Source organism: Hyaena hyaena, unplaced genomic scaffold, assembly GCF_003009895.1.
Source record: "Hyaena hyaena isolate Hyena2069 unplaced genomic scaffold, ASM300989v1 scaffold_1013, whole genome shotgun sequence".
In the NCBI taxonomy this organism is placed as follows: Eukaryota; Metazoa; Chordata; class Mammalia; order Carnivora; family Hyaenidae; genus Hyaena; species Hyaena hyaena.
Window position 1 is genome coordinate 399,270 of NW_024081648.1, and position 13,020 is coordinate 412,289.

The 13,020-nt window shown below is 35.2% G+C and overlaps 1 protein-coding gene across 3 annotated transcripts in view; it reads left to right on the plus strand.

Annotated features, from left to right (window-relative positions):
- Positions 1-13,020, plus strand: part of MPP6 (membrane palmitoylated protein 6) — a 101,782-nt gene that overhangs the window by 82,648 nt on the left and 6,114 nt on the right. For all 3 annotated transcript variants that reach the window (XM_039221787.1, XM_039221789.1, XM_039221788.1), the window contains 3 exons: positions 197-358; positions 10,252-10,454; positions 11,446-11,574. In XM_039221787.1, coding sequence (XP_039077718.1) covers positions 197-358; positions 10,252-10,454; positions 11,446-11,574 — 494 coding nt within the window. The remainder of the gene's footprint in view (positions 1-196; positions 359-10,251; positions 10,455-11,445; positions 11,575-13,020) is intronic.

Genomic DNA, 13,020 nt, shown 5'->3' on the forward strand with positions numbered 1-13,020 from the left:
TATTTAAATCAAGATTGAAAATAATTTATTGTACTTTACCAAATTTATAAAAATAAATCTATACTAAGTACAGTTCAAGTGATATTTACTTGTTGAGACAACCTGGCCCTTACTGAACAAAATTGTAGAGGTTTATCATCCATCTAAAAGGTAAGTGAAGTGAATATGACAATTTTCCATTTCCTTTTTCATTTAGAATTTGATCGTCATGAAATCCAGATATATGAGGAGGTAGCCAAAATGCCTCCTTTCCAGAGAAAGACATTAGTGTTGATAGGAGCTCAAGGGGTGGGACGAAGAAGCTTGAAAAACAGGTTCATAGTGTTGAATCCCACTAGATTTGGAACTACAGTGCCATGTAAGTTTTCTCTCTTTTCTTTTTGTTATTGGCATCAAAGAGTAGGTGGAACAGATTATGTTTTTATTTCTAAATAATTTTTTATTTAGAAAATAGGAAGGCAAGTAGAAGATACTGAAAAACTCGGTGACTCTACAGCTGTCTTGAAATAACACTGTAGCCCTGTCGGCTTGCTGTCCCGCAGCAGTTATTTCTCCAAACTCCTGAGTCCAGAGATGTTAGTTAAATGCAAGTACTAGGAGTTGTGGCAGAAATCAGCATTCACTGTGTATTTTCTTGTACCACTGATGTCTGTCTGAAAAGTTGTATTTTTTACCCACTTTACCATAAAGGAAAGAGGGAAACCTGCATCCTCAGATACTTCCAGTATGGCAATTCCTTTGTGAATTTTGTGCATTTTCGCTGGTAGCCCTGTCCTACAAGGTCGTAAACCTGATTTTTTGATAGCACATCAGCAGCAGGAATCTTCCAGAGCAGGCAGCATTAATTAAGGTTATAAAGGTTGACATATAAAATAAAAATACTGATGGGGGAAGTATAATAACCATTACATGAGCCAAGCATTCATTTTGTCATCTTTGCATTTATTCCGTATTCGCATATTTACATGGAAAGTTAAATAATGTCAGAAGTATGCTTTTAAGAATGAAATCACATTAAAGAGTTAGATGATGTCATAGTCTTATAAGAGCTAATATACATTTGTCTTTATTTTGGATATGTGTGGGCCTTTGCATGAGGTAATATACATGCTCTTTCCTCTGAACAATGCAGGAGACCAGCCATTTTCACCTTATATAACTCTTCTTTCTGTACTTTTTTTGCTGTCCAAGCTCCCTTTTCATTAACAGTATTTCTTTAGGTACTTTAATGCCATTAAGGTGTTCTGGATTAATCCTTAGCCTAATGTCACTCTCTCTCTTTTCAATGAATTTTTGAGTTTCTCTACTTGAATCTAGTATATTTTGAGGTTTAATTTTCAGTGAGTGATCTTATTGCTAAAACTCTTAGGGATTGGTTGGGGGAGTAACCATGTACTATTTGTAATCCCTTTGGGGTAAGGCTTTGGATTTCATTGTAAGCACTTTAAATCACTAAATTCAGACAAATTCTGGTTAAATAGTTAAGAAAATAAAAACCTCACTGCGACCAAAACGTTTTAAGTATTTTAAAGTTTTTATTTTTCATTTTTATCAAGTTAATATATGTACAGTATTTTAATCAGGTACCTAAAGATGATGTAATCGAAAAATTAACTGCCAACCTTGCTGTATTCCACCTTTGGCTTACTAGAAGCAGTTGTTTTTCATCTTGGTTGCTATGTATTTGGGTAGTCTTCCACATTTCTTAATAATATCATCATTCTGCAGTTTATTGGATTATCCAGTGTAGGCCTTACCTACTGACTTCCTGACTCTCTTCCCAGTGTAAAAATTGGTCTAGTTTCAGTTCATTGCATTTTATTTTCTAGAACAGCTTTTCTCTCCTTCCATCCAGCAGTTGCTGGAATTCCTTTTCTCTTCCTGTCTTTACCTTGATTTTTTTTGCATGTATGTGTATGAATGTTTTAAACCAAAAACTCGTCCAGTAAGTCATGTTTATTTTCCTGGAGAGTTCTGTCTCCGGGCCATAGGTCTTCCTGCTTCAGTGAGGCCTGCCTGCCTTCCACTCTGGCTGCCGTCCTGTTAGCACAGGAGCGCCTCCCTTTGTTGCTGTCCTGGGTTGACAGCAGCCTGGTCTTGCTGGAACGGGTCCTCTTGTTATTTCACAAGAAATGTGTATGAGGAATGATTTCTCTTTGTATTTGCAGACGTATATTTTCTGCGCTCTATTTGATTGTTTAGCTGAGAATATAAATCCTACCTTTTAAAACTCAGAAGATGTTACTCTTGAATCCAGTTCTATTAAGTCCAGTGCCATTGTAATTCTTGTTTGTTCATACATGACCTGATTTTTCTTTGTTTCATTCTGTTGTTTTTCAGTATTTTGAAATTTAACAATGATGTGCCTTTGTGTGCATTTTTTTAATTCATTGTGCTGATGATTAGTGGGTTCTTCAGACTAGAGATTCATGTCCCTCAATTCTGGGAAATTATTATATCTTGGATGATTTCTCCATATTTTCTCTGTTCACATTTTCTAGAATTTCTGTTAGCTGAATGTTGAACATCCTGGATTCATCTCTCTCTCATCATGTTTTCTGTCCTTTATCTTTTTATTCTATTCTTTAAAAGATTACCTTGAGTTCATTATTCTGTTCCATCAGTGTTTTATCACAATCATATTTTTCATTTTAGGATTTTCTGTTTCTTGGTGGTGGTTTTTTCCACAGCATTATCTGTTTGCAGAAGCTATGTCTTGCATATCTCTAAGAATAGTAAATAGAGTATTTTTTTAGTTGTTTTTTTTTCCAAGAATAGTAAAGAGTGTATTGTTTTTTTAGTTTTTTTTTTCCTAAAAGCTAAATTATCTCTGCTTTCCTCCAGGTTACTTTTTCTGTTTATGGGGTGTTTGTGTGTGTTTTCCCTTTCATGCTAGAGGATTTTTTCTTTTATCTACTGATCCTTGGCTTATGTACTTAAAAGTAAGTGTTAAAACTGGTTTGAAGCTCTATGTACTTGAGCAAGTCTTGGCAAATGGCTGAGCTTTATTAGATGGCCAAGGAGACAGGTATTTTTGGGGGAAGTAAAAAAGTAGACATAAGACATTTTTGAGGGGAGCTGTTAGATTTCTCCAGAGAAGAATATTTGGATATCCCTCTGCTGGGAGTGTTCTCTAACAGGATAGATAGGGAGAGGGTATGGATTGACCTCCAAATGCGCAGTTATACCCCCAACTCCAATTTTTAGCTTCTTGCTTCAAAGTCCTCAGTCTCTTCAGTGTTCTGGGAGTAGCTCTGTAAACACTTTAGCTTATTCTTCTTTAATTTCTTTCAGTAATATTAGTAATTTTCAGTTTACAAGTCTTATGCTTTTGTCAAATTATTCCTAAGTATTTTCATCTTTTTGATTCTATAAAAAGTCATTTCCCTAATTTCCTTTTCAAATTGTTTATTAGAAGTATATAGAAATGCAACTTACTTTTGTGCATTAATTTTGTATCCTTCAACCTTGCTGAACACATTATAATTTTTTTTGCAAATTTCTCAGGATTTTCTATACACAGGATTATGTCGTCCGCAAATATAGTGTTCTTTATTCTTTTATACTGGCTGTCATTTATTTATTTTTTTCTTGTCTAATTGCCCTGATTAGAATCTCTAGTGCAGTGTGGAATAAAAGTGGCAAAAGTAGACATCCTTATTTTATTGATGATCTTAGAGGGATCCCATTCAGTCACTCATCACTAAGTATGATGTTATCTCTGGGGCTTTTGCAGATAACCTTCTTCAGGTTGGAGAAATTCTCTTCTATTTCTAGTTTATTGATTTTTTAAATTTTATCATGAGAAGGTACTGGATTTTGCCAAATGTGTATTCTTTGTTTATAGAGACTATAATATGATTTTTTTTTTATTCTTTTACATTAATTGTGTTCCTGGGGTAAATCCTATTTAGTTGTAGTGTGTAATCCTTTTTATATGCTTCGAGTGTCAGTTTGCTAGTATTTTGTCGACTATTTGTGTACCTATATTCATTAGAGATACTGGCCTATAGATTTCATTTCTCATGATATTGGCTAATGTTGATAATTGTGGTAATTCTGGACTCCTATATTGAGTTGGGAAGTGTTCCTTTTTCTTCTGTTTTTTTGGAAGAGTTTATAAGGGATTGATGTTAATTCTTTAAATGTTTCATAGACTTTACCCTTGAAGCCATCTGGGGTTATTTTTGTAGGAGATTTTGACTACTGATTCTGTCTTGTTATTTGTTGTAGGTCTCCTGAGATTTTCTATTTCTGTTTAATCAGTTTCAGAATTTCTGCACCATCCATGGTAATATCCCCTCTTTTATTCCTGGTTTCAGTAATTTGATTCCTCTCTCTCCTTTTCTTGGTCAGTCTTTCTAAAGGTTTATCAATTTCAGTGTTCTTTTCATAAAACCAACATTTGCTTTTGTTGATTTTCTGTATTGGCTCTCACGTTGTTTGAATACACATTCATTTCGTAGTATCTTTACAGTTAGGTCACTCGACTAACTTTTTCTGGCAAGTATATAACTAACTGGTTTGTTGGATGGCTGAGCTCTTTGAGAGTACAGACAGGAAAGAGCTTTAATTTTCATCCAGTCACTGACTTCATACATGCTCTATCAGATCTTCTTCTTTTCTTTCAGCTCCCTATGAGATTCTGTAACTTTCTAGTCACTTTCAGTTATAAGAACTGTGTCATTTCGTTAAATTAGACTTTATTTTGGGTATGAAGAAAAGGCTACTCCAATTCAGAACTTCAGTGTTGCATCCATTCACTGTTTTTTCCTTCCTTACAATTCATTCCTGACCCTTGGCTTAAGACCTACATTATAAAGGGAAGGGTATAGTTTCTTCTATTAGTCTCCCTTCATATCCTGCTCTCATGCTTGTGGTTTTCAGGGTCCGGGCAGAAGTGAGGATAAAGGGCTGTCATAAAATCTTGCCTTTTGGAGACTGAAGTTCTTTATGTCACAAATGTCTGAGTACTGTCTCTTCCTTGAGGCCTATTTGTAGGTAGGTTCTTTATAGACTCAATAGAGACCTCCGAACTTTGCAGTTCCCTGGACAGGCATGAGACCCATGCCAAGCTCCATTCCCATATCTCATATTCTCTTTTGCTTGGTTCTCTACCCTTCATTTTGTCTTTCTTCTGTGCAGGATACCTTCAGAACAGTTCAAGCCAGGCTGTCTTTTGAATACACACACACACCCCTACACACACAGCCCACAGGGAGCTCATTCTTGCTTTGCCAGACAGCGGGAGTAAGGAACTCCGCTACGATATGTCATCATGGGCTTTCACAGTTCTCTGGGGAGAATTATTTTACCATGGGGTAAAGGAGAAGAAACTAGAGCATTCTGCCCTGAACCTATGATTAATAATCTTAGTGACTCCTTTCTGAATATATATTAGATAGAGGCAGGTGGGCAGGAGATCCTAGGACCATGTTGGCCACTTTTTGGTAAACTCTGAAAAAGGAGGCTATAGATCCTTGGTGTTTTATCATCTACTTGGGACTTGAGGGATACTGTGTGACTACTAAAATGAAAAAAAAAGTCTTATTCAGCATCTTGCTTATAAATATAGAGAACACAATTAAAATAACTTCTAATCACAGAATTGTGACCATATTACTCGTGTAAAGTTCACTTACTTTTTTCCCTGCTTAACAAGCTGTTCTTTCTTTTCTTCAAACTCCTCAAACTCTCAAACTTATCATTCTCACCTTTTTGTTCTTGTTGTTACCTCAGCATGGAACACTGTCTCCCAGATCTTCAAATGCCTGAATTTTACTTTTTATTCAGGTCTCATCTTCAGAGGCCTTTACTGACCATTCAATCTAAAGTAGCCTCCCCAGTACTTAGTGGTTGTGTTTTAGCACTTAAATTCTCATTTGTTATTTGACTACTCACCTATCTTCCCATTCAAGAACATATCCTGTGAGAACACAGCTACTCTGTCTTATGTACTGCTATAGACCCAGAATCTAGGATAGGGTCTGGCACATAGTATACAGCCAACAAATATTTGATGAATGAATGAATGAACGAACGAACGAACATATCATGAGCTTTTTCCCACAAGTCATTATATATGTGTGTGTATATATGTTTTGTGAATATATATTTTCAAATATTAATCCTATAACAGCATAAAGCAAACAAACCAATTCAGAAATGGGCAAAGAACTCGAATAGGAATATCTCCAAAAAAGATATACAAATGGCCAATAAGCACATGAAAATATGATAACCACCACTAATTATTAGGGAAATGCGAATCAAAACCCCAGTGATATACCATGTTATACTCATTAGGGGGTAGTATTACATACTTTTAAAAAAAGAGAGGCATCTGGGTGGCTCAGCTGAGTGGCCAACTTCAGCTCAGGTCATGATCTCACAGTTCGTGGGTTCGAGCCCTGTGTCGGGCTCTGTGCTGACAGCTCAGAGCCTGGAGCCTGCTTCGGATTCTGTGTCTCCCTCTCTCTCTGATCCTCCCCTGCTCACGCTCTGTGTGTCTCATACATTTAAAAAATTTAAAAAAGAAAAGATAATAACAAGTACTGGCAAAGATGTAGAGATATTAAAATACTTGTTTGTTACTGAGGAGACTGTAAAATGGCATTATCTTCTGTGGAAAACAATATAGCAGTTCCTCAGAAAAATAAACATAGAATTACTATATGATCTAGCAATTCAGCTTACGGGTATATACCCAAAAGAATTTAAAGCAGGGACTAAGATATTTGTACATGAATGTTCATTGCATTATTTACAGTAACCAAAAGATAGAAATAGTTTAGATGTCCATCAGTGCATGAATGAGTAAACTGATATATTACAGATGAATGGAATATTATTCAGCCTTAAAAATGACTAAAATTCTGATCCATGCTGTCATATGGATGAACCCTGAAAACATTATGCTGAGTGAAATAAGCCAGGCACAGAAGGACAGATATTGTACAATTCCATTTGTATGAGATACCTAGAATAATCAAATTCATAGAGACAGAAAGTGGAGTAGTAATTACCAGAGCCTAGGGCAGAGCATAATGGGAGGTCAGTGTTTAATAGACACAGAGTTTCAGTATGAGATGATGAAGATGCTTTGGAAAATGGATAATGGTGATGATGGTTGCCCAGTAATATGAATATACTTAATGTCATTAAATTGCACACTTAAAATGTTTAAAATGATCAATTTTATGTTATGTCTAATTCACCCTGATAAACCTAAAAAAAAAATCTTAATAGCCTCTTTATATTCCGGCATAGAAGTATACTGTTATTGCCCATTTATACAGTTTAAGTAGTTATTTTTATTATAAGAGATGATAAAGTGTGTATACATAAATCTAAAATATAAAGTTATTAGATGGATAGATATTTTAATTTCTTGATCTTAGTGCCAAATTAATTTCCAGAAAGATGTACTATTTTACCTTTCTTTAGACTATAATTTTAGTAAGGATTCAAATCTGAATTTTTATATGGAAAGATTTAGGTATCTCCATACATTAACTCTCATGTCTTCATATAATGTAGGTGTGTTTTACTTCTCTTAAAACCATTCACATTTGTATAGCATCTAGCTTAGTTTTTTTTTTTTTTTTTTACATCTCCGAATCAACGCAAAAAAGAAACACTGAAAAATTATGACAAGTTTGCTAATTCCTGATATATATAGTATTGTCAGATGGTATGGATGAGGAAGTCTCATAGGGAAGGAGGTAAATGCTGGCATTATATTAAATTGATTTTTCTTTACATATTATTAAATGATCCAAAGATAGAAAAAAATTATTAACCCAGAGGGATAGGCTACTTTATAAATCAAATTTGCTCTTTCACATTGACATCTTGAGTTTAATTCACAGCAACAACAAAAATGTTACTTTGTTGATTGTTTTCAGCAGCTGCAAAAATTTAGAATTTTGCCATACAATTAAATTCTAAGAAATCTCATTACTTGTTTGCTTACCATATAAACTTAAGGAATCATTTGTAGTAAAGTCACTCTGTTCTAATTTTTCTGTTCTAGGAATGAAAAGGGACTTAAATATGTGGCAATATTGTTGGGATTTGTTAGATTTTTGTTTGGAGTTTTCACTAGAGAATGGGATTATCATTAGTATTCACTTGTAAACTAAAAACATTTTTGCCAAGAATTAAGATTTCCTTAACACATTGGAGATGGCAATGGGGACAATATATGTACCTGTACATATTTATTTCAAGTAGTGCATTCCCGTATACAGTTTCTCTGTAGAGCTTCACCGGAAAATAGTACTCTTCTGAAATTACATTCACAAATATTGAGCTAAGTCCTGGTATGTATTTATTTGAGGAGTTTAAAATTGCCTTAGAAGTTTTTATCATACTATCTTTAGTGAGTAATTTCAGAAACCTTAGACATCATACATTTTTTTAATATGAAATGCTATCATAGCATCTTGAAGATCTTTAAGTTACTCCACACATGGGGAGCCTGGGTGGTTCATTCGGTTAAGCGTCCGACTTCAGCTCAGGTCATGATCTCACACTTCATAGGTTCGAGCCCTGCATCAGGCTCTGTGCTGACAGCTCAGAGCCTGGAGCCTGCGTCAGACTTTGTGTTTCCCTCTTTTTCTGCTCCTCTCCCGCTCGCATACTGTCTCTCAAAACAAACATTAAGAAAAAAAAAAGTTACTCCACAGTTGTCTGGGATCATCACCTTCAAGGCTGAGTGAGAAAACAATGGGAGAAGAAAGGGAGTCCTGTTCTACCTAATGACCTCATTTATGAGTTAGGTCCTTATTATTGAGCTTCAATTTGAATTTCATTCTGTTCTTATCAAAATTTTCTTGATGTGCTGTGTATATTACAAATAGCCAAAATACTGTCACCTTTTCATCTGGATTACTTTTTAATTGCGTGTGTTTGATGATCTCATCAGATATTCTGCATGTAAGTACTTGATTAGTAAAAGAATACTTTTGTATACTTTTATGATCTAGTCAAAACCAGGTGAAGGCTAAACTGGAAAAATAATGAACACACAAAAATTACTTTTCTTTTTCCAAACTAGTGTTAACAGATTGGTAGAGAGTACTTAACTCTGCATCTTTGCAACAGTTGGAAAGAGAATGTCCTTTCCTAGACTAGCCCAAATTTCAAAGGAGTTTATATCCCTGAAAGTATTCATAACTCTAAAATATCAGGCAAAAGGATCCTCTAAATTTTGACTTGGTCTATCCACTGTTATTCTCTCAGAAGAAAATAACTTTAGGTTAAAGAAGAGGAAGTTAATTAAAGCATAATAACATCAAGTGTGACTATATCCACCACCGAGGTGCAAAACAAACAATTAACATTTCAGAATATCAGTAAGCAGGAAGCCCAAAGAAAGGTTTGGTGTTAGGGTGAGAAAAAGGATAGATAATTTGTGGGTAAAACTACATTTTAGAAGACTGATAATACAAACTAAAAATAGAATTTTGCTCACTTGTTGGGCAGTCAATTAGGAAATGTTCAAGCATAAAGAAAGAATGTAATTGATATTCCTTAAGGAGAAGGGGAGAGCTGGAAAAGATATTTATTTACAATATGCCTCACTTAGTAGGATTAACTATAATTAAGAATTTAAATTTAGGGCCCTACTTCTACGAAATAATTTGGAGTTTCAAGCTGACTTTATAAAGCACATTTTTTAAAATATAAATTGTGTATGGGGGACTGCTTCTTAAAACAGTCCTGTAGGTCAAGGGTCAGCAAATTTTTTTGTTAAGTTTATTTATTTTGAGAGAGAGTGAGAGCAGGGGAGGGGCAGAGGGAGAGGGAGAAACAGAATCCCAAGCTGACTCCACACTGTCAGTGCAGAGCCTGATGCAGGGCTTGAACCCACTAACTGCCGAGATCATGACTTGAGCTGAAATTGGACACTTAGCTGACTGAGCCACCCAGGTACCCCATGGATCAGCAAACTTTTTAATTCAAGGACCACATAGTAAATCTTTTAGGCTTGGTGGGCCATCTACTCTCTGTCACAACTATTACATGATTGTGAAATGAATGAAACACTAGGTAATAAAACAAATGAGCCATAGCTGTGATCTAAGAAAATTTTATTTACAAAAATAAGAACCAGAACAGATTTGGCCATAGGCCGTAATTTGCCAAACCCTGCACTAAATGGAAAAATCCTAAGCTACCTTGTACATCTTGGTCTTAATTTTAATACTTTACATCTCTTTGTATACGTTTTCAACATTATTTTAGTTACTTCGCGGAAACCAAGGGAAGATGAAAAAGATGGTCAGGCATATAAATTTGTGTCACGATCTGAGATGGAAGCAGATATTAAAGCTGGAAAATATTTGGAACATGGAGAATATGAAGGAAATCTCTATGGAACTAAAATTGACTCTATTCTTGAAGTTGTCCAAACTGGACGAACTTGCATTTTGGATGTCAACCCACAAGTAAGCTGCATGGATTCCAAAGCTGTTTTAAAATTCTAATTCCTATGGAGGGTTTTGTTTGGTTGGTTTTACTTTAAGATTGTGAGGGTGGTGATAGAGAACGTTATCATGCATCCACAGCTCATTAAATACATTTCTGATCAGTTAGCCATTAGAGGCTTAGATAGCAATGGAACTTGATAAAAGTTTAGTATTTACTTACTTACTCAAGTAATATATAAATGCATGTGTTAGGAAATGTTAATTTTAAATTTTCAACAAAGTTGCAACATAAAGAATAAAGAGTTAAAGTCACAGCTCTTCCCACCCAATACACATGCAACATTCTCTTCATTCTCATTCCCTATCTCTCTCACTGGCCCCTTTCCACCCTTCCACAATCAACCCAACCTAACTTCCCTACTCAGTGATAATTATTAATAGTTCAGTATATACCTTTGTCATTTTATATGCTTTAAATACAGATATAGCTATAATTTCAATGGGCCTATTTTTTTATATAAATAGGAAATTTTACAGATTCTTTAGCCTTTTTTCATTAAACAGTATATCTTGACGATCTTTTCATGTCAGTTACTGGAGAGCTTTTGTTTTTAGTTCTTTATAATTGCATAGTATTTCACAGTACAAATGTATATTAATTTATATGCCACTCTCAATAGACATTGAGATTATTTCTGCTTTTTCAATATTAACAGAAGTCTACAAGTAGCATATATATAAAGCATTTGTATCATTCTTGATGAGTTTTGGGTTACTTTCCTTTGTTTAAAAGAATTAAAGAGTAATATGACTAAAGTCAGAACACAGTTAATGGATCACTATTTTAGGAAAGCACTGTATGGAATCAAAAGGATAGAAGGGGGCAAGTATTAATTTACATCTGAATCCTTAGTGATAGGGCAGGTAGACTTTGATTATTTGGCATTAAAGAATAACAAAACAAATTCCAATCCCATCTGAATTGGTTTGTATTTGTTCTTCTACACAGGCCCTCAAAGTGCTGAGGACATCCGAGTTCATGCCCTATGTTGTATTTATTGCTGCTCCAGAACTAGAAACATTACGTGCCATGCACAAGGCGGTGGTGGATGCTGGGATCACTACTAAGCTTTTGACGGTGAGTAGTTCTTTTCAGGCTAACAATAGTATTTTATTCCTAAGATTTTTTTCTTTTGGACACATTTAATTCTAATCATAGTCACAAAACAAATATACTATATGATATATTACAGAATAAAAATTCATTCATGAGATGTAACTAGGATCTGGGACAGTGTGGCTTTTATTTAAAAATCATTGATTGTTTTATTTTAAAATACAAGTTTAGGAGTGCCTGGGTGATTCAGTTGATTAAGCATTCAACTTCAGCTCAGGTCATGATCTCATGGTTGAGTCCCACATCGGGATCTGTGCTGATAGCACAGATCCTGCTTTGGATCCTCTGTCCCCCTCTCACTGCCCCTCTCCCACTGTTTCTTTCTCTCTCCCTCGCTCTCGCTCTCTCTCACTCACTTGCTCAAAATAAATAAATAAACTTGAAAATAAATAAATAAATAAAACACCAGTTTGCTTCCTCTGTGTAAGTGAAATGGAACAGTACTAAAATATGCATATTAATCCAGCTCTCGTTTTACCAGTGAGGAAAAGGGGCTCCAAGACCATTAACAAGCATATTCCTCATAAGGTTTACTACTGGTAGTACGTTCTGACTTTTAGTTTTTCTTAAATGTTTTCTGTTTTTCTTCTGTCTCTTTTCATATTATGGGAAATTTAAAATATATACAAAAGAGGAGAAAAATGAACTCCCATATGCCCATCACCTAGCTTCAGTAATACATGGCTATTTGGGTTTCAGTTAGACCTCTCTTCATTTCCTCCCTTACTTGAATTATTTTAAAGCAAGTCTTTGACATGTCAACAGTAAATACTTCCCATATATATCTCTAAAAGATAAAGATTAAAAAAAAATTTTTTAATGTTTATTTTGGGGGCAGAGAGACAGATCATGAGTGGGAGAGGGAAAGAATGAGAAGGAGACACAGAATCTGAACCAGGCTTCATGTTCTGAGCTGCCAGCACAGAACCTGACGTGGGGCTCGAACCCACGGACCGCAAGATCATGACCGAAGCCGAAGTCGAACACAAAAAAATTGATAAGAGCAACTTCTTTTTTTAATATTTAGTTATTTTGGGGGGAGAGAGTGCAAGTGGAGAGACAGAGACTGAGAATCCGAAGCAGGCTCCATGCTGTCAGCACAAAGCCTGATGTGGGGCTCGAACCCACAAACTGTGAGATCATGACTTGAGCTGAAGTTGGGTGCTCAACCGACTGAGCCACCCAGGAGCCCTGAGAGCAACTTTTAATATCATCAAATATACCATCCATATTTGAATTTCTCTAAGAGTTAGAACTTTTTTACAGTTGATTTGTTCAAATCAGATCCAAACAAGATCAACACATTTCATTTACTTGGTATCTTCTTTTTTTTTTTTTTTTTTAAATGTTTTTTATTTCTAGGAGAGAGAGAGAGAGAGAGACAGCGTAAGCAGGGGAGGGTCAGAG